This window comes from Haemaphysalis longicornis, unplaced genomic scaffold (assembly GCF_048455015.1).
Source record: "Haemaphysalis longicornis isolate Haplotype H1 unplaced genomic scaffold, Haemaphysalis longicornis Haplotype H1 scaffold_10, whole genome shotgun sequence".
In the NCBI taxonomy this organism is placed as follows: Eukaryota; Metazoa; Arthropoda; class Arachnida; order Ixodida; family Ixodidae; genus Haemaphysalis; species Haemaphysalis longicornis.
The window spans coordinates 143,806,909-143,828,383 of NW_027526204.1; the positions used below are offsets into that span (position 1 = coordinate 143,806,909).

The window sequence follows — 21,475 nt, forward strand, 5'->3', positions numbered from 1 at the left end:
GTTGCAGGGTCCCTTTAAGTCTGCTTAGACTTTTCGCATTTTTTGGGTTTCCCACTCTGGTGTGGCTCTCATGCACCGTGGTTGGCATTGTCTGCTGCGTAAAAGGCTGCTTGCGTTGTAGCACACTTCGGAACTGTGATGAGACCCACGTCTGGTTTATGTTATGCAACATTTAAGGTGAGTCTTGATGAATATTAATCACAGTTTTGCCAGATCTGTTTGAACTCGTGAGACGGCGGCTCCAAAAGCCAACCATTGCATCTTTTTAATCATCTTGTACAGCCATGCAAACATCGTATTTTTGGTGGAGCTGGTTCACTGGAAGTTCTTGCCATTTCTAGATCTTGCTTGTCCGAAGCCGCCTTCGTAAGTCCTTTTCTGACACTGTAATTGCACTTGCCCCATTAGCCCCCATCAGCTCGAAGGCGCCGGGACACAACTGCACCTCCTACTGCCCTCCGGGAGAGAAGTGTCACGCGGACGCGGCCCTCGATGCCCAGGGATGCCCGTTGCCTGGTTGTGTTTGCGGTGAGTGATTTCGTGAAAATTCCTGAGTACTGAAGCTTCACTTCTTAATGCAGAGGTCTCCGGATTTAGTGTACTAACATCAAGGCTTTTAAAGCGCAAATATTTGGACGAAGGACGTGAAGGACATGTGCCCGGACATGCGCTTCCCGTCCTTCATCCAAAAATTTTAGCGCTTAAAAGTCTTGATCATGGAATACCAACTAGCTCATATAACACACATTGTTGAGTCTTTTCTAGCCACGCGAATATTTTGCTGACTGAAAAGCAACAAATTGAGTTAGTGCCTGAGGTACGCCACAGCAACCTAAAGGTTGATTGATTGTGGGGTGTAACGTGCCGAAATTAACACTTTGGTTGACATGACGAGGGAACCAATGTTGTTTTGAAAACATTCTAGGTTAGTTATTTATCACTTCTTTATTGTAACGAAACAAATTCAAAAGCTAAGAAGTGTTTTATTGCTGAGAAAAAAGTGGGATTCGTATGTCCCATTGTCCAGCTAGTTGGGTCCCTTTGCTCTAGTGGGACCCATTTGTCCCGCTCTCTACTTGGTGCGGGTTTCTCTTATGCTGAAATGGTGCGAATAAATTCGCACGCAGTGGGGCATTACATATATTTAATGTGTAGTTTAGCTTGGACTTTTTTTCTGGTTGAGCCCAAGCGGCAACAGCAGAAGATGAAGCTCTGATTCGACGTATCCCAGTGAAGTTCTTCCTGCTAATGTGCTTCTTCAGCCGGGAGATATTTATTCTTAGCTTTATACAAAAATAACATCGCTTCGGTGCATTTGCTCTGTCGCGGAGCGAATCACACTCCTCGTAAAGTTATATTCGTTTATCTCTATACGCTCAGAAATCCCAAAATATAGCTATTGGTGGTTCGCAAGTAGTTACTGTAGTGCAAAAATGACAATATTTGCTTTCCAGAATTTTTTTCTGCTTAATCGTAGCGCAAAGAAACGCAAAAATAGAAAAACAGGCACGAAAAAAGAACGAATTCTGTTTGTCTTGCAGCGCGCTTCCATTCAGCGGCAAAGTTACGAAAGCGCATGTGGAATGCTCTGCTATAGTTCTTAGGTGTAGTTAGTGACCTGTACGCAATGACGCGAGCTTTGTCACGGAGCAACAGTGCCGAGAAAGTGAAATAGAAAGTGGGACGTATGTGTCCCGCTATCCAACAAAGGGTTGAGCCACACCTGGACTATGAGGTGCGCCGTAGTGGAGGTCTGCGGCTTAATTTCGACCCCCTGGGTATTTAACGTGCGCCGAAATCTCGGCACACGGGTGCTTTCGCTTCTCACCTCTATCCGAAAAACAGCCGCTGTGGCCGGCATCGAACCCGCGTCCTTGGGCTCAGCAGCACGACGACTTACGCACTGAGCCACCGCGGCGGATGCACGTTAATTAACGGACATCACGTGTTTTAATGTGACAGGAATAAGCTCTAGTCACCATGCAATCGTAACGGGTCCCGTTAGAGTTCTGGCATTGATCTGCCTCTCTTGAGCGCTTTGATAAAAACACTTATTTTGTGCGTTTGAGCCAATAAATGATGGAAGTATACCTTCAAATAAAATGAAGGCTTCAGTTGAACAGCACATCTGCAGTGGAATCACCATCTGAAGTTAACACCAACTGTTGCCCCTGCGTCAAACAATATTGAAGGGTTGAGAAAAGGCCGGCATACAGTCATAACAAGTGAAAGTTAATTATATTCATGGCTTTTCAAGGACTGATAATAATTATACCGCATACCGGGATTGAGACAAAGTTCAATGATTATAAATATATATATAAAAGTAATTAAACATATCCAAACTTTTATCCGATCGTGTGTTTCAGTTCACAGCTGTTGATTCCTGGATCTATCTAAGTTGTCTTTAACTTGTTCTTGTCTTTATTTTTCGTAGAGTTTGGAAACGCTCAATGGAGGTTGAGTATTTGCTACACGCTAGAAATCAGCCGAAAGAAGGCTTTGCGACAAGGCACCGGGGGAAAATATCAGGTATTTTCGCCCGTCGTCTTGTTGAGGGCAGCTGTTTTCATTAATTCTCAAACGTACAAGTGAGTCGAGCTATTTATCTTCAAAATTGCCAATGAATGCAAATTTTGGTTTGGCCAATTTCTGGCAGCAGCATCAACCTCGTGTGAACTATGCATAGCATGCTATAAATCTGAGGTGTCATGAGGCAGTGAAAAGGTACTGACCAGTGTTTTCTGAGAATACGCGTTCGTTTGCTTTTTTTAGGAATTTGTCCTTTGTAATTTTAGCTGTATGCTCTATTTCCTTTAGCTTTTCCCAACTAAACAGGTATGTTAAAGCAGCAGTAGAATTGAGTGGCAAGCTTGTTACTTAAAATAAATCACGGAATATAAACCTCGGCTTGTCCGTGTTTCTACGTCATGCTTCAGTTTCTGTGACACACATATAAGTAACAGCTGCCTTGTTCCCATGTCGTCTGCAGAGCCCGAGTGCGTGTCGCATTGCCCTCTGGGCCAGAGATGCAAGCCAAGGTCTCCTGTCGATGTGAGAGGCTGCTTCAAGCCGGGTTGCAGATGTGGTAAGCCGATTTTGGCGAACGCCGCTACCTCTATACGAAGATTTCAGCACGGAACGTCGGCTTCTTCTCTGTTACTAAGCCTCATTTAAATCTATCAGCTTTTAAAAGGGTAGGTCACATCAATTTCCACGGAACAGCGCCACCGACAGTGCCGTTGTAGTGCCCTTAAACGTATTGGCTCACTGAATTAACAGCTTCTTTGCACAGTAGACAAATATCCTGCACACTCGTTCCCCAAGTCACCCCTATCTTTGCGGCACTCCTAATGAAGTAGTGAAACTGAACAAATTTATGCGTGCACGTAGCCTTCGAATCCTCTGCGAACACAGGGTATATCAGAGCTAAATAAAATATTCATGACTGTCTCTGCAGCTTACTGAGGTATTTAGTTACGTGCATATACAGTCAAATCTCGATATAACGAATCACGTGGGGCCGCCCAAAATCGTTCGTTATTTTGAAATATCGTTGTATTGGAAAACTTACGGTTATAAGCCAGTGCTCATGCCTAGGAGCGAAAATGACGTACCTCGGGAGTATACGCGTGCGCAGACAAGCAAACGCTCAAATCAAAGCGTTGCACCCACTGCAAAGCAGCTTTATTTGAAGAGATCAGTTATTTTATTATGGAGATTGCAGCAATTTGTACGAACTTCGCAGCAAGATCACTCACAACAAATAAATGCCGGTTCGCACACGTAAATAGTGTGCATAACAACCGAACCACCGACCGGCCACCGACTGACACCCAAAGCACCCAAAGAACCGAGAGAAAAAAGGTTCAATGGCGGCTAGGCTGGCTAGGCTACTGCACGTTAAACTACAGATTTGTGGTGGCGCTAGCAATTGGCACTGAGCATGGTCATTATGATAGCTACTCCACTTGTGGGAACACGCAAACAAACGGCGGTGTCTGTTTCACGCGAGATTTGCGATGCCGTTACTTTACCCGAATTCGTAATATTGATGTTCCTCGACTGTAAAGGAGAAAATAAATTGCGTGCGTTACTCTGAAACATACGCTGTGCTAAAATTCCTAGTTCTGAAATATTTTTACATTGATAATATAGGCAATCAGGCGGGGCTTTTGAAAGTGTTCATAAATGTGAGAAATTCGTTATTAATGTAGGGTTCGTAGTAACGAGATTTGACTGTATAACGAATCTGTATACCAAACTGTATACCAAACCTGAGTTTAGAATACTTTCCTATAGGAAAGTATTCTAAACTTATGCTAAAACTCATTCTAAAAGTATTCTAAACTATTGCTTATAAGCAACAGCCAGCTTAGGGGTATGCCTTAGCAGTGAACTGAATAAAAAGTTGATCAGTGCTAGATTTTTATAACGTTATTGAAGAAGGCCTCGTGCCCTACTGAAAAAAAAAACAGAATAAGCTACATCTTCGGCGAGTATTCCATACACATTAAAAATGCACCGACCGTCTGCGGCAGTGTACCCGGTCCAAATTGTATACGACACTGAAATGTGGGCAAAAGGATGCTGTATTGAACAAACGGTGAAACTAGTCGACACAGCCCCTCATGACTTCTGACTTCACACTTTAACTGGAACACGCAGAGCCAGACTGCATTCGCCGCTGTCCCGATGGCCTGGACTGCACGCCATTCTCTCCGAGGGACCAAAACGGTTGCTTTCTACCTGGCTGCACGTGTGGTAAGGAGTTACGCGTTGTTTTTAAAGCGAAAGCTTTCTTAGCGGGACCGATGGCGTCCTGTTAAAAAACTAATGCATTTCCCCATAGACCAGTTGGTCGATCAAAAAGCTCTGATAAGATCTTTGGACACACAACGCATGCGTGAAACCGAGCTTCCGTTGTGTCAAAACGGTTACTTGAAAATCACGAAGAAGGAATGGTTCCATATGAGACAGTAAACGCATCGATCATGAAGGAGTACAATAGAATATAGCCTGTATTCAATAGCGAGGCACGCATGCAGGCAACCATGTGAGTGCATCGTCACTGGTTACGTTGGGCTCCGCGGGATGGCGGTACTTGTCCGGGCTAAGCGCACGACATGGGTTGGACATTCCAAGCTCTAGCCCGCCGAACGCAAAGTAATGCCTCGACTCCAATGGGAGTGCGAATAATAACACCTCTGTTGACACCACCGTTGAGAATCGGGTTGAAACGGAGCAGACGATCGACGCCGGTGTTATATTTTTTTTCGCTATGCGGCCGCAGAGGCACAAGCCGCGCCATGTCCGTGGCGCTTCGGCCATGTCTGTGGCCATTTCAGCGTTTCCAAACGAAGAAATTGATAGCTAAAGTTTTCAATGAATACTGGCTATACCTTTATCTCATAAACCACGTATTGGTGTGCACTTAGATATTGTTCGTAGATGTGTTAGTGCGCATAAAATCGTCGCATGATATCGTTCTTCGCTTGCAGTTAGGGTTTTTGGTTGGACGCACTTTAAACCAGTGCTGGGCAGTATCAGGATACTAGGACATCGCCATACTATCTCGAAAATAGTTTTGATTATCTGAATTCCAGTATTTGTATCTCAGTAGTGAAATAATTTTGCGATGTATCGAATATATCGCGATACTCTGGCTCGCATGAGTATCTCTCTGCAGTTATTTTCGTGGCGGAAAAGACGTCCGCACAGATGAGCCTCGCGCTCAGACCTAATACGCTGCCCAGGAGACAACTTTTTTCAGAAGCTGCATTTCCTTAAGCGCCACTAATGTTATTTTCCCGTGCGGCGAGTGACGCTATGTAATTCTTTTCAAGCTTCATTTGTATCGGTGATTCAATCTGGTGCATTTATTGGTTTCAAAATCCATAACGCTTCATAAAAATGTACGTTAAAGCAATCAGGTCACCGAAATATAAAAATAGTATTTCAGTACCTGTATCTTTATCTGTATTCCGGAATACTTTTTTTTTCTGTGCCTGCAAAAGTATCTCTGGAATATTCCGTTACGTCAAACTTAACTGTATCTTAGTATCTGCATTTTAGGCGCCCAAAGCATGTATCACGATATTTGTACTCCAGAATACACTTTGAATTATCACTGCCCAGCCCTGCTTTAAACGAAGGTTGAAGGAACTTTTACCTTTCGCGCTTTTCTCAACTTTCTTTATGGAGGGTTAGTAAATTGTTTCGTCTCTGCGGAAAGTTTTTGTAAATGTGTTTCTGTTATTTTAATTCTATCGCAACGTCATTTCTGGACTCATTGTGAGTTAACCTTTAAAAATGAGGCCTTAAAACAGCAGCCATATCTGCTGATATATCTTTCGCTCATTAGCAACTTTCCGTAACAAATGGAGGAAAGGAGTGATAACATTTATCTCTGCGATATTTTTAGCTTCAGACTAAGTCGAATGTAGACGTCAAGCACATAGTTACTGACCCCCATAACCATAGGCGTGCGCAGAGTTCTCGATTAGGGGGGAAAAGTCTTACCGCTGCGACCCCCCCCCCCTTCCCTTCCAGCAACTCCCGACCTCTTACCACTAAAGGCCTAGCGGTCCGAACGCAGCACAAAGAGGGATGGTTATAAAATTTTTATTTCAATGCGATGGAATTGCAACACATACAAAATATTTCTGAGCAGAAATTTTTACTTCAATGTGTTACATTGGCAAAATATGGGCCAATTTGGCGCCCCCTTCAGATGATTAGGGGGGGCGGCCGCACCCCCTGCCCCCTCCCCCCCCCCCCCCTGTGCGCACGCCTATGCCAATAACGATTGTGCGGTCTAGATGGCCATACTCACGGTGCTTCAAACAGGAAGAAAACGGCGCAAAGAACGGGACAAGACTAAAACGTCAAGGATTGGTGCTTACTTACGACTAAATTTTGTTGCGAGAAAACGCGAAGTATAAAAAAGAAGTACAAGAGTACAAACAATGTAAAAACAAGGAAGAAAACAAACATGGTAGGATAAAACTTAGTCCCAAGTCAGCGCTTGTCCTGCTCCTTGCGCTGTTTTCTTTGGGGATCTGTTCCGACTCGTCTAGCTTTGCACGCTGCTTCAAAAATGCTTGGCAAAGCTTTGAGAGGCGTCCAGAGTACTTTTTACACGTTTTAAGTCACCTGTGGCCACCGGTCACCGGTACTTGCTGTAAAGCTTCTAAACTGTTGTCTGCCGCACAAAAATTACCACACAAAAAAACCGATTTAAACAGGCACTTAAAACGGCTCGACACGGCTTCAAACAGGCTACGCCCTCTTTCCTCAGCGATAAGAGACACTGGGGCCACTCCCGTCTTCTCTTCCAGCTCATGAAAGGCGTAGCCTGCTATATCAAACCCATGTTAGAGGTACCTCATACAAACGTTAAGGGTTCGACAGCATCTGCATCACTCTTATGATGATGGTGCACTAAGTTCAGCACTTTGCGCTTTCCTATTACCTTTAGGACTGAGATGTTTATGAAACTTGTGGATAAATGTACGTGAGTTTCTCCTCTTAAATCTTTCATCCCTCCTCCTCCCCCTCCCCCCGCACTGGGTTGTATGCAGGCGAGCCCTCAGATGGGCTCAATAGTATCCCCAGTGCACTTCCTTTCCTTTTCACCCGAATTACCATCTCTCTCTCTCTCTCTCTCTCTCTCTCTCTCTTTCTAGCATTCCCCTCACTTCGTCAAGAATCAATCGAAATTGGTTTGGTTATGCTGAAACTTCTTGTGTCCACACCAAATTTCACAAGCTGTAAATGTGTGAACACAGTTATAGCGCTAAGTATCCGCACTGCTTAACCTTCATCGATATTGTGTTTTCTTGTCTTTGTTAATTTAATCAGGCTGGCATATCTTTACGTTTTAGTCTGCGTTCAGCTTATATTACTGGTGCATAAGGATCACTTCGAAGTTTTCATAGCCTAACAGTTGGCTGTCATCCTTTCATTCCCTTTAGAAATTGCAATCCACGGAGCTGACGACCATCACGCCCCAAGTAAGCACTTACGCGTCTAACCTTCAGGTATGATAATTGATTTGAGTGCTAAAATCAAGCTCTGTTAAGTTATGAGACTTTGTTGATGCCATTTTTTGTTTCTGCCTTAGATACGTCTCTTTTTATCTGTTGAAACCTGTCTCTCTGCTGAGAGAGTTTCTAGACATGCAGTCGTGAACACCACTAAGCCTCCAGCACGCTTGGTTCTCAGATATAATTTTAGAGAGTCGGTTCAAACATCAAGGTCTGTATGACCATGAATCAAATTCGCCTACAGCTACACATTACATTCGTCTAAGGCTGTTAATGATGTAACTCGATAAGCAAAGACGGAGCAGAAGAATTAAAAACATAATGCGCAAGTTTTGTTCTCCGCTCTATCTACGTTTCCTGAAATTCTGGTGTTTGCTTGGAAGGAAAGTTTCTCTGCTACTGAGTACTCTTGTACGTTTGACAAAAGAAAACCTTTCTGGTTTGGCGCATGTTTGTTGGCTTACTCGGAATTTGTTCTCCTCCAAGCCAGTTTAATTGTTCAGCTTTAACTTTTCTTCACAGAATGCAAGTCCCCATGCCCTCTCGGCAAGCGGTGCATCGAAAATTCGACCAGGGATGAGAAAGGATGCTTCATGAGGGGCTGCACATGCGGTAAGCATTCCTATGAATTTCAAAAAAGCACAAAAACGTCATATGCGAACAAACTTTACTGTACGCACGTGCAGCGAACTTGTCTTTTTTCTGCTGAATGTTGAATGCGTTCATACTCCCGTATACATTTGTATGACGCACCGAAGGAAAAGAACGATACACTAACCATAAACCATATTTCATACACAGTGTCGCGATACTACCACAAAACTCGTCCATACATTCCTTGGCAAAAACATCTCACAGCAGCCAAGAATCAACACAACTGGCGTTTTTTTTTTAATTTATTTATTACAGTTGTACCTACATCGCCCATTGGGCATTGTTGTAGGGGGTTACAGTAGCAAATAGAATACAAACATCAAATTATAACCACTAAAATCATACATAACATTATACAAGAGAAATCTAAACACTTACAGCACAGCATTGTAACATTAGTACAAAACACAAGAGTATAACGAAAGCAGTAATTATACATATCCAAAATAAACAACCAAAAGAAGTACAAAGCAAACTTTAAATATATGGGCTATTTCATCAACTCTAAATGCTGTTTGAATGGCTGTTAGAAAATTAGAATCGGAGAATATTGGTATTTTAGCGCGTTCCAGTCGCTAATAAATTTTGGGAAGAAAGAGTATTGAAAGACATTCAGCCTGCAGGTATATTCTCCAATTTTGTATACGTGATCTTTCCCTTCGGACATATAAGTAGGTGTCTTTAAATACCGTTCTTTATTTAGTTTAGTCTTACTTTTTGGTGCCCTTGTATTAATGCATAAAATTCCTATTGTTAATGTTGTGACATATTTGCGCATTCAAATTCGCACATTCCATGTTGCTGCAATTAGCCGTGATATTTTCCCATAAGCGTCTGCCCAGGTTTTATTGCTTCCTTGTACACGCCCCTAATGCGGGAATTCAAATTCATTCCGCCATAAACTGGAGTTAATGACGCCTATGTAAGTTTATTCATTCTTTTTTTTTTAATTTTTCGCCCGTACAGAAATCGATTGCCCAGTGCGGTGTCCCATAGGGCTTCGATGCCGACCGACGTCACCGAAGGACATCGATGGCTGCTTTCTCGCTGGGTGTGAATGCAGTAAGTCAACAATACGGAAGCAGTGGAACGATACGCACTAATTTCACCACTCGCTTCAGAGCAGGTTTTCTTGCTTTCAGTCTGAAAAAAGAACTATTGACACGGTCTTTCTTTTCCGAAGAAGGAATACCTGCTCCGAAGTGACCAGTGGCATTCAGAGTAAGCTACAGAAGAAATCAGCACTTATTGCAATCATAATCACTGTTAATAAAAACGATCATGTTAAATCATTTTTGCAGTACTAACTATAACGAAAAACAGATTCATACGGGTAGCCTTAGACCGAGAAATGTCTACCAGGTACCCCGGTGTTCTACAAGGTGCGATCAAGAATGCGGCTCTGCTGTGTACGCGCGTCCTTTTAATAAATTGCCACCCAGTGTATCGGAAGTGAGGTATTACTGTAAACTGAAAAACACACGTGCCTTTTGTTCTGCAGTTGTTTGACTCTGTGCTTGCCACCAATGTCCACTACTGTTGCCTTGTTTGTTGTTCCCGTCGTTCTGTATAGCATATGTAACATTTTTTTTAAAGTTTACCTTGTTAGTTTCACTCACGGTTATGTTGTGCCATTTTAAAGATTGTTCTGTTTGTTACTCTTTGGTATTCGGCCGTGTGCACACATTTTCACCGCCTACCAGGCACTGCCCTTCAAGCCCGCTACGGCTTTGGAAGTTTTTCGTTCAGTGTAATAAAGTATTATTACACTGAATGATACCCCGCACCTGAACCGAACATCTTTGGTAGTGATGCGAGATATCAATTCCCGTACCTCTCGCATGTTAAGGGGCGACAGGACACGGGACATGAACTATCGGGTATGCGAACGACGTATTTACACCATTTACATGGCGACCATCCCAGAACCAGTGCAGGCTGCACGCGTACCGCTTCTTCGTCGTCAGTAGTTGAGACCACAGCAGTATGCTCTATTGCCCTCTTTTTCGACTTCTAGGGACAATACATGTGGTTATATGTCTATATGTTTGCTGAAGTAAAATGGACAAACGAGCTAGCGGTGAAGCTACATCCTTGCAATTTAAGCGCAAACATAACCGGGACAAGAAAAATAACGACATCAGCATGTCGTTCCCTCTCTTGTTCCTGCTGTGTTAGCGCTTAAAATTTCAACAATATATGCGGCGTTTTTTTTTTTTTTAGATGAGCCAGATATAGAAACCGAAAGTAAGTAGGATAACACTGTAGTGACAAGGAAAACTCGGCAACTTTCCCCTAAAAGTCGGGTGGCAAGAAAATAATTAAGATAACGCCCTCGTCTAAGTTCGTATGAAAAATGAGCCAGATCCTGGCGTTTCACTGATCAAAATGGGCCAAGTCCATTTTTATAATGGGAGTGTGCTTTTGGCTTGACTGTTCGGACCGTTTCGTAGGTGTTTTCAAAAGTCTTGTTTTTTTTTTTTGCTTTTCGAAGCTGGCTTATTATTAATTCAGGCGGCAATTAAGAGATCGGACCCCAGATGTCAACGACGAAGTGGACGGAAGAAGTGAACAAAATAAAACTGCGATATGTGAAACAGATTTTATTTCATCGTACCCGTCCCTACAAAATAACGCTGGTTATATCTTTTTTTTACTCCTACAATTACCATTGTAGTACTTAACTAAATAGCCGCCGCTTACAAGCCCTGTCCCCCCTCTGAGAGAACAAAACCACAAAGAAGAAGATATGAGCAGCCTTCTTGCAAAGCGCTTTGGAAATTCATGGCAAAGCAATGAAGAGCTTGCTCACTGCGTGGGTGCCTGCAGGCATGCCCACGAAACTTATCCTAGGGAAGAATTCGAAGAGCTGCTAATGGAGCCAAGAGGACTCACCTGCTCTCCATGTTCTTGAAGCCTTGTTGCATATTTTTTATGCCTTTTCCACAAAAACTCAATCATACCATGGTTGAAAGTCAATTTAAATAAAGTTTTGATAAGAATGCCACATCAACTTGAGCGTTTCAATCCAATATGATCCAAACCCAAACTTATCACCCCAATAGTGGTCAAATTCGCGGCGTAATTTTTAATTACTTGTGTCCATAAACTTCCAAACATAATAGCTTTGACGGCGTTGCATGTAGGTCCGGTAAAAAACTTCCGCGTGTTCCTCTAATTCGCATTGTGTAAATCTGGCTCATTTCGAAAACAAAACGAATTCGCTAGCGGTGAAAGTGCGTGGCTCAAAACAGATAAACCTGATTTGCCGGTCCCACTTGTTTCTTTGTACACTTTAGGCATTGCGCAGAAACGTAAATATTTCTGTAGCTTTATTTTTCAAAAACTTGTAAGTGCTTGCTTAGGGTTGCCACCTGGGCGGCTTTTGACCGCCCGACCAGTTTTTTTTTTTTTTAGACAGCGGTCCGGTTGCCGGTCCATACCTAAAACCAGCCGTCATTTGCCGGTTTTTTGGCCATCGCGGGCCACGGTTATGATCGTTTTGGCGTTTGATAAGCGTCAATGTAGCAAACTACGATGATAACTATGTGCCGACAAGCTGCGAAAAGACACGTGAGCAAAGAAAATACGTAACGCGTTTCCACAAAATCACGTTCACATTTCATTTTTAGGTACTCTTAGTCACTTTCTGCACAAATTTTATGCTGATTTCTCATTAGGAAAACGCTACCCGGCATTGCATGGCAAAAAAGAAAAAAAGAGCGCGTGGCGTCTGTTTATCAACACAAAATCAACCTTCTATATACCTCCCCCCCCACCCCGCCCTAGGTGGCAACCTGGCCCCATCTTGCTCTTCAATGGTGCTTAGGTGCATCTTTGTGTTTGTTTATTTAACAGCTAGGTGCGCAGTTTGTCGCAAGGAGATAGCCGTGGTGCTATAGAAAGATTTTACAGCGAATTAAGCTGCCTTAGTGGGACTGATAATGTCCTGTCAAAAAAACTAATGCATTTCCCCATAGACCGGTTGGTAGACCGAAAAGCTCTGATAAGATCTCTGGACACACGGAGCGCGCGCATGAAACCGCGCTTCCATTGTGCCAAAACAGTTACTTGAAGGTCGCGAAAAAGAAACATACGGTTCAAGATGAGACAATACACGCATCGATCAGAAAGAAGTACGTACAATAGTACACCTTTATCTCACAAACCACGTGTCGGTATACATTTAAATAGTTCATAGGTGAGTTTACTTCGTGCGCGAAAAATCGTCACATGGGTGCGTTCTTTTAGATGCGAAGCATCTCATGCTCGGGGCTGTGTCCCTCCCTCTCTTGTTGTCGTTGTCCGCACTCTACTGCGCATGCGCGTCTCTTCAGCCTCGTCAGCGTTTGGGCTGACGTCAGCGCAGTCCACTATAAAAAGAAATAGTTAGGCGGCGCCCGGTTTCGATCCCACCACTCTCTGGCCGCAACGGGAGGCACGCGGCACTCTTCCCACTGCGCTACAAACCGAGACGGGAGCATGTGCTACGAACGCGCCTTATGTCCTTCACTCATTCAAACTACGTGAAGAAGCTACTGATACAACGAAGGCACGCGAAGCTGAACGTCAACGGAAACGACGCACTGCAAGCTAATGGGAACTTCAGTCAACCCCTTAGCTGCTTCGCATACTACTCAGGGTTCCCCTACGGGAAGATGGTGTAATTTTGTTTGCGATTTGGGTCTTTGAAAGTTTGACGATCAGTTGGGCGCTTTCAGCGAAGGTTGAACGCCCTTTTAGCGATCGTTTTGACGCACTTTTGACGCAGTGCTGATGAGAGGAAGCTTTCGCGCTTCTCTCAACTTTATTCAGGAAGGGATGGTAAAGTTTTGTTTTTGTTTTTACCCCATGCAGGAGCCCGTTGGCCATCGGGAGATGACAAAAAGGTTCCCGTCGTCGTCGACACTGGTTCAAGGGTAGCTCAAGACAACATCTTAGCACTGGGTAAATCAAAGATCAATCTAGGCCATGTAGGCGCTTTGAAACGTCAATCAATTCATATCCGTCTTGTGACACGATCCTACCTTGAGGATGCCGGTAGTGGTGAAGGTGACGAGGTGACATTAAAGCTTCTTCTATTAAAGTTTGTGCAGCTGTTTAAAACGCCATTTCATGGTGAAATCAGTGCGCTAATTGATTAAGAACATTGAGGGTGGCCACTTTATGCACTTCACTGACTTCTTGCAGCAATAGTAATGTATCCTAAGTATCAGATAAGGCCATTTCAACCTGTGGTAAAACAAAGTAAATCTCTACTAAGATGGAAGGTCTTTCGAGTTCAAATGGAAACTTCATTTCGCAGGTGGTGATAGAGACAAGAGCCAACATGTTTCTCCCCCAGCTTTTGCCCAACAACCAACAGTTGACACAAAACACAAGGCTAGCCCCAGCGACAATGCATCAATCTCTGAGGCCCCATTTTCTTCAAATGCCTCATCAGCTCAAGATAAGCAGGGCTACAATGTTAGTGGTATCGAGGGAGCCAGGAACGAATCTAAAAGCGGCAACGAACGCTACTCCAACAATGCTTCTTCGACAATTACTCACGAGCCTGGGGGACTCCAAGAGAAAGACCACGGAAACAATGAGTCCACATTGTCTTCTCCAGAAGCGCAGAAAAAAGACCACACTGTGTCCTCTACGAAGATAGCTACCACAGTAGTCAATTCGGCAACACCATCGAACAATAGGACCAAGCGCCTCAACTTCGAGAATGATGACAATGACGAAGACGACGACTCGGATAATTCTAGGCCTTCATCTTCGGCAAACAAGACTATGGTGCACGCGGTGCATACAGCCTCAGAGGTGCCAGAAAGTTCGAATCTGCCCAATGACGCGCCTACATTGAGTGTGGGAGCTGCTGACGCAACAGCATCAACGGCATTGCAGAGCAGCACGGCATCCAACCCAAAAAATGAGACACAACCTGACGCTGTCATGGCTGCAGAGAACCCAGCGATAGAAGGTACGTGTGAGTTTTGGCAAAGTGAAGGTTATTCTTTAGAAGACGCATTAGCTAAGGCATCTTACATCATATACGCAGAACCCTTACTACAGAAGTTTTGTAGGTCTATGTTCAACATACACCAATGTAAAGTCCCATGCCAATGCTATGGCGTGTTCTGCTTAAGCCACTAAGCAAAGAAAAAGCATGTTCTTGTCTCATACCAAAGTGACAATCAGTAAGCTTAATGTACAAAGCAAAATTAAACACTGCCAGCTTTCCTTGCCAGTTCACAGCCTTCACTATAAAATATAGGTGTTAAAACTCTGTTCCTGAGGTCATTACACGTCTCTGAACTTCTTACATACTCCCTTTATCGTTCCAAAATAGTGGCTCAGGCATCAAGCAGTAGCAGGTCAGCGCTATTTCAGAAATATTAATTCGATATCAAGTTCAGCTCTTATCTTTAGAGTGGTTCAAACGCCCATAGGGCCCATGTATTAAAAGTGAGGCAAAAAAAGGGGTCGAACCGTTTAGGGGCGCTGCGAGCGTTACCCCTCCATCGTGGCGCAACGGATGCAGTACACGACTCCTACGCGAAATACCTCGGTTCAATCCCCCTCAAGGACAGTCTTTTAGGGGCGAAGCTCCTAAAGCCATGGGTCTGTCCATCCCTTGTGTCTCGTGGTACGTGACCGCCGCATGCTTTCGGAGATGTCGCAAAGTGGGCCGCGTTGCACGCGCAAGACCGGCTGCAACCGACAGCGCAATCTCGGCACCGGGAGCGCGAGCTTGTCTGTGTTCGCCAACGGAGGCGCGAGCGCACGTGCACTGCGAGGGGGAGATCACGCAAGAGATCACGCCACAAACGCAGGTAGTCGTTCTCGGAGATCGAACGAGACGCAAGGACCTTTGCTCGTTTCCTCTCGTCTTGTTCGGGCACAAGTTCGCCCTAAATAAAAGTTCTTTCTTTACCGTTCTGTCCCATCCTACGTGACAAATTGTGGTGGAGGTGCGGGGTAGTCCTCGATGGCGCGGGGTCTTTCACCAGGTCTGGGCCTGGGAGCATTGACTCCAAAAATAAAAGTTGATTTGTACAATGTACGAACACAGTCTTACGTCTTTCTGAATGATGTAATGGGCGAACTTTCACGGGAGAGTTACGGTTACCGATGATCTCCCCCTCTCGAGCTTCGCCCCACTTATCATCATTCATTCCGTGGATATGGCGTGATTTTTTCTTTTTTAGTCGGCTAAACATAGCCAGTGCTTTTTTATTTTACTATGGACAAAAGATAACCTAAGCTCACCCCATATGCAAATCAAAATTTGGCCTTTCGCATTCTGTCTTCTGCCCCTCTACACAAAAGACATAAACATAACCTTTAGCGTGTGCCGTGATTGCGGTGCTCATGCAACTGGTGTTGTGTTGCAAAACAGTTACACTTAATGCCCTTTTGAAAGGTATAATAAAGCTGAATTCATGCACGGCACTTACAAACGAATTTCACGGTACACATTTAATTAATGATGAAGCCGTTTCTGTGAAACAATATCTGTCACTGTTATCTGTATGTGCCTGATTAAGCTGCGTCTCTATACGCACCAAAAAAGCATGCGTAAACTTTTGAAATTGCACAAACTCGAACAGAGACAGCACGTACATTTAGTTTCTAAACGGGACCACTGGCATCGACACAGAAAAATTCGCGATTCGTGCAAGCTAGCTTAATGAAAAGTTACTTAATGTAGCGGCGCCGAGTTACTTATACAACGTACACGGTGATCACAACCCTCAACAAGGGCATTCTCTTTTATCTAGAGTTACAATGACAAGATTGCTTCTTGCAATCTTGTCAGTCATGCAGTTGCAAAGGCGATATGTGAAATGAACAGACTGCCGTGGGCACGGCTTGCGCAGCCGTGCAGACAAAGCAGACGATCATTACCGAGTACAGATGAGCTAATCTTTAATTTGTTATTCATTTAGCGAATTCTAATGCAATTAGCTCTTTGTATTAAATAATTTGGCCACACAAACACAAATTGTGCATTTCTGTTTTCTTTGTTATTGCCGAGAACATGTGTTGTCTGCATTAGCGCGCATACAAAGGCAGACGACGAGTTGATGGCTGAGGCACAATATCAAACGTTAAAGCGTAACAAGACCTGTTTCGGTTAATTTAATCACATCATTTACTTGACAAATATTTCACACAGAGTTCTTTAAAGCAATGATGAACAATTACCGTTTATTTATTAGTTGCAGCTTTCTTCGCGCTAGATGTAGCAGCAGAAGTATGCGATATTGCTTGGGTCTTTAGCCTTTTATTCGTGGTGATAAAACTTTAATGGCATGCCCTCGTCTATATCTTCCGTTTATGCTGCATGTCTTCCTTACAGCTTTTTTCGCTTTATAGCAACAGGTGAAAAGCAACGCGTAACCTATGCGGCTGCGCCGATGGTTCCCTGAACTATAAAAGTCTGGTTATGTACGCGTTTGCAGTAGGCAGGGTAGCTACAGAAGTAATTTCAGCCAGTTCATGGCCAATGTGTTAGTACGTGTTCTTGCTATTTTTAAAGTTTTAGTATCTGCTGGTTGTTTTAAGTGGCCACCCCCTCAACTAACACTCAACCAATATAAACAAGCCAATGAGTTAGTGCACATCAACAATATACGGTACAGTTTAGGCGCTTTTGTATGCATTATGAAGTATTACGAAAAAAACATCAGACAACCCTGCCGCGATTTGAACCCAGGTTCTTTGCGTAGGAGCCCAGTACTGTATCCGCTGCGCTACGACGGAGGGGTAACGTTCGCAGCGCCCCTAAACGGTTCTACCCCTTTTTTGGCCTCACATTTTGGGGCCCGTTTGAACCACTCTATACTTCTAGTTCACTCTATTTAGAGGGTCTTCCAGACATTTTTTGCTCCTCAACAAACTTAATGAAGCTTCACAGCATTACTCAGCTTTTTGTCCTTATTTCAAATGAGTAATTACTTTTGCGGATAATCAATTAGGCACCAAAACAAATAAAAATAATATATGGTTTGCCAACAGTAAAAAACAAACAGAAAAATTATGCTTGCAAGGTTGCGCGCCTCATACATTGGGCTTAATTTTTCAAATAAAATAGCAACTCCAGCTATCGTAGGTCTTGAGACAATGGCACGATAAAGGTTGCCGGGTGGCCAAGAGTTTTTGAGAAAACAAAAGAATTTTAGGAATCTAGACGAAAGCCCCTACTAGGCAAAAAACCTTACACTTAAATGAACATTCAAGCGAGCCACTTTCTTTGTGAAGACATAATGCTACTTTCTACCATGTGATAGACAATATCAGTCTCAAAAACATGCACTCACAAATTTTCAACGCTGTAAGGTGCAAAGAGTTTTAAGACTTGGAGAACGCACGATGTGGAGATTACTTTAAAGGGACCCCGAAAAGCTTTGTGAAGGTGGCAATCAAATGCATTCAGGTGGTAGAACACATAACGGGGGATTTTTGAGCCAAGTGTAAGCCCCATACGTTGTACAGATAATTTGTAAACAATTTTTGAAGATCGCCTTTCTCAGACGATGAGCGCGACGCCGCAGCGAGCCGACCGCGGGTGACGCAACGGCGATCGCTGCTGACGCAACGGCGAAGGCGCCCCCTGATTCGCCCAATCGCCGGCAAGGTTGGCCGCCGGCGGCGTCACTGCCATTGGCTTCCGGCTGCTCTTCCTCCTTCCTGCGCTATCCCGAGGCAAAGGCGGCAAAGGCGGGTCCGCAGTGATTGACGCGAGCCTAGGCGCAGGAAGGTAGCTAGCTGCTTTGAAGGAGGCAGAGAGGGAGGAGGAGTCGATCAGCAAGTGGGGAGAGGTGCATTTAATTGCTTCTGGCGCAGCTAATACTGAATGTAGATCAATAATTCCAACGGCATTGCATCGCTATATTGGTGCTACGTGACAATACAGGCCTTTTGTAACTTTTACAGAAGGCTTTTCTGGGTCCCTTTAAACTCTGCTTAAACTTGCCACTTGTGGCTCATCTGCTGTTCAATGAAAACAACCTGTCGCTCTCTGTCGTATAACACCTGCCCAGCACGACATACTTATGGTGAATTTAGTACCCATCAACAGCACTCATTTCTTGGAGAAATCAGACGGTCGGGAAAACACATGACAACAATAACTGGCACCGACCAAGAATGTTTAAAATCCAAAAAAGACGTTTCGGCTCCCGAGCGTTCCATCGACTCCCATCCCATTTCATGAAGGATGAAGCGAGCAGCTTTTAGACATTCAATAATTTAGAGACAATAAAATATGGAAAAATATTTCAAGGTAATCGGCAGGAAAATATCAATTTCGGAGAAATGTAAACACCAGTTTACAACATTCTGATAAAAACAAGCTCATAAAAAACGTCAGTACAACTGCTGAAAAATAGCCGGCATAATGAAGTCAGTCTTGCACCATTTTGGTTTGTTTGTTAAAAGATTTATTTTTAGGTTTGATGCCCCAAAGAGTTGCAGGTCTTCTCACCACTGCATTCTAAAACAGTAAACATAGTGTTTTGTTTGTACATTCATTTATAAAATTCAGGAGTTTAAAGATATCTCGTTGAAAGAAATTGGGATAAGAAGTGCAGGGAGATAAATGCGACAGGCTGTAATCTTGCAGTTCAAACACGCAATGCCTGACAACCATCACAATGACGGTAATGGTGACCAATAGCATTAGTTAACATAGATGGGTCAACAAGATAACGGGAAAACAAGTGTTCTAAGTGTACAACATTGCCAGATCAGATAGTTTCTGGCCGAAAGGTGGGATGGAGGTTTGAGTGCTCATGATGATTTTTATCTAGTTTAGGGGGCACACTGGTCTTCGAAACCTTTTTTTCTTTCCAACCAACCTTCATGAAACTTTATGGGCTTGTTCAGTTTTTTAGCTGATTTCCAATATCCAATTAGTTTTAATGCAAGTCCTTTAACAGGGCGTCTGTAGGGGCTAGTTGGTGCTGCATAGATTAAGTGGAAAGTGCTTAAACTTTGACTAGTAGAACAAGGACGATAAACACTACAAAACAGGACGAGGCGTAACTAACAACTGATTTATTAACGCAGATCGAACACACATATACACGTGCTTGTATGAAAAAAGGTACAAAAAAATGGCTGCGGCTTAGCTCCGCTAACCTTGGATATGCAGAGCAAAAGCTTGGCTTAGTCTGGTTGAGTCTTGGTTTCGCTTGGTTAACCTTTGATTTAGCTGCATTGCTGACCACATCTCAAAGCCGTTCGGTTCCGTGCAACGCTCACAGGAGGCCGGGCAAACGCGGCGTTCATTCATGGCGAACGCACCGTTCCTCTTCGCCAGGCACGAGACGAGTCACGTTGCCCGAAACGACCCAGCGTCGCATGCATGGGAGGCTGCGGGGGTTGTTGGCTGCCGCGGCCGCAGCGGCGGTGGCGACTGCTGTCGGCGCCCGCAGGCGCCAACAGCAGGCCTGGCGAATCACGCGATGCGCTTCGAGGGGTGTGTTGCCTGGGGTGTGTCTCCGGTCAAAAGGCCATTGGTGCATCCTCCACAAAATCGCTGGACGAAAATAGTAAAGCTTTGCTTTAAAAAGAAGCCTGAACATATGTGATTACAACTGCACGCGGTTTAACATGGAGCGCATGCTCAGTTCTTAGTGCGACAATAGGGAAATAGGAAGATAGGCAAAAGGGAATAGGCTTCCTGTCGCAGTTAAAAACTGAGCATGCGGTCCGTGTAAAACCGTGTGTATAGTTGTAATCACATATGGTCAGCTTCTTTTTTGTACCTTTTTTTCATACAAGAACGTGTATATATATGTTCAATGTGCGTTAATAAATCAGTTGTTAGTTGAGCTTCGTCCTGTTTAGTAGTCTTTCTCGTCCTTGTTCCACTAGTCAAAGTTTAAGCGCTTTCCTCTCAAACAAAGTCATTTAGTTTCCAAGATAATTTCCCGATTGTTTTTGGAACGAAAAAAAACTAATCAACGAAAAATTACCAGCAAAGCATGAATAGATACCAGAAGTTGTGGAGAATGAAATGTGGGAAGCAGTTTTTTTTGTTTTGCAATCACATACAAGTTTACATAAATTCTAACTTGTAGGTCTGAAGTACTTCTCCTAACCAATAATGCTAATTATAAAACTACTGAAACGCAAAATGCGAAATCTGCTTCCCATGTTGGATGGTTTAAACATTCAGCTTTACACTGCAAAAAAAAAACTGGTTGCTCTACATGCTGGGATGTAACTCTTGAGAATCTCCCATTGCTGCAATACCGCTCGTGTTGAAAAAGGAAGTTATGGAAAAATTGTTTTTTCCTCAAAAATGAGGCCTGCGCGGTTCCTATAAGTACCTGGTGCAGTTCAAGTACCAACTTTTAGGGGACAAACTGCAAAGTAAGGGAAAAGTGACACCTAAAAAGTGCTTTTTTGGCGATTTTTTGACCCCAAGGACCTATGTTCCCCCTTAACTTGTACCTTGTTTTTGTTGCATTAAGCAGTAAACAAAAATTTTGCCTGCTTTGTATTTTGCAGCACCAGGGCTGCCAAACACTGCAGCTGAAGTAGCCAACATAACGGAGACCCCCAAAGCTGACTAAGCCACAACCATGTTGCCATGACCACAGTTCATCTCTATGTTTCAGCGGGCCTGAATAAAGACACTACGCCCCGCCGGCGCTCCATAACTATCTATCGTTGGCAGTTCATGCACACAGGACCACACAATGACAGAAAAAAAATGTGGCCAAAGTACGGGACATGTTTATTCTAACCTTGTTTCAACAACACATCCC

General features: G+C 43.8%; 1 protein-coding gene across 1 annotated transcript; it reads left to right on the forward strand.

Moving 5' to 3' along the window:
* Window positions 1–446: 446 nt before the first annotated feature.
* Window positions 447–21,355, forward strand: LOC144159551 (uncharacterized). Its single transcript, XM_077691116.1, has 9 exons — window positions 447–528; window positions 2,993–3,088; window positions 4,669–4,764; window positions 7,977–8,015; window positions 8,571–8,660; window positions 9,669–9,764; window positions 13,560–13,649; window positions 14,008–14,673; window positions 21,216–21,355. Exons 5-9 carry the CDS (start codon window positions 8,642–8,644, stop codon window positions 21,278–21,280), a joined length of 936 nt encoding a protein of 311 aa, XP_077547242.1. The 5' UTR covers window positions 447–528; window positions 2,993–3,088; window positions 4,669–4,764; window positions 7,977–8,015; window positions 8,571–8,641; the 3' UTR covers window positions 21,281–21,355.
* The last annotated feature ends 120 nt before the right edge of the window (window positions 21,356–21,475 follow it).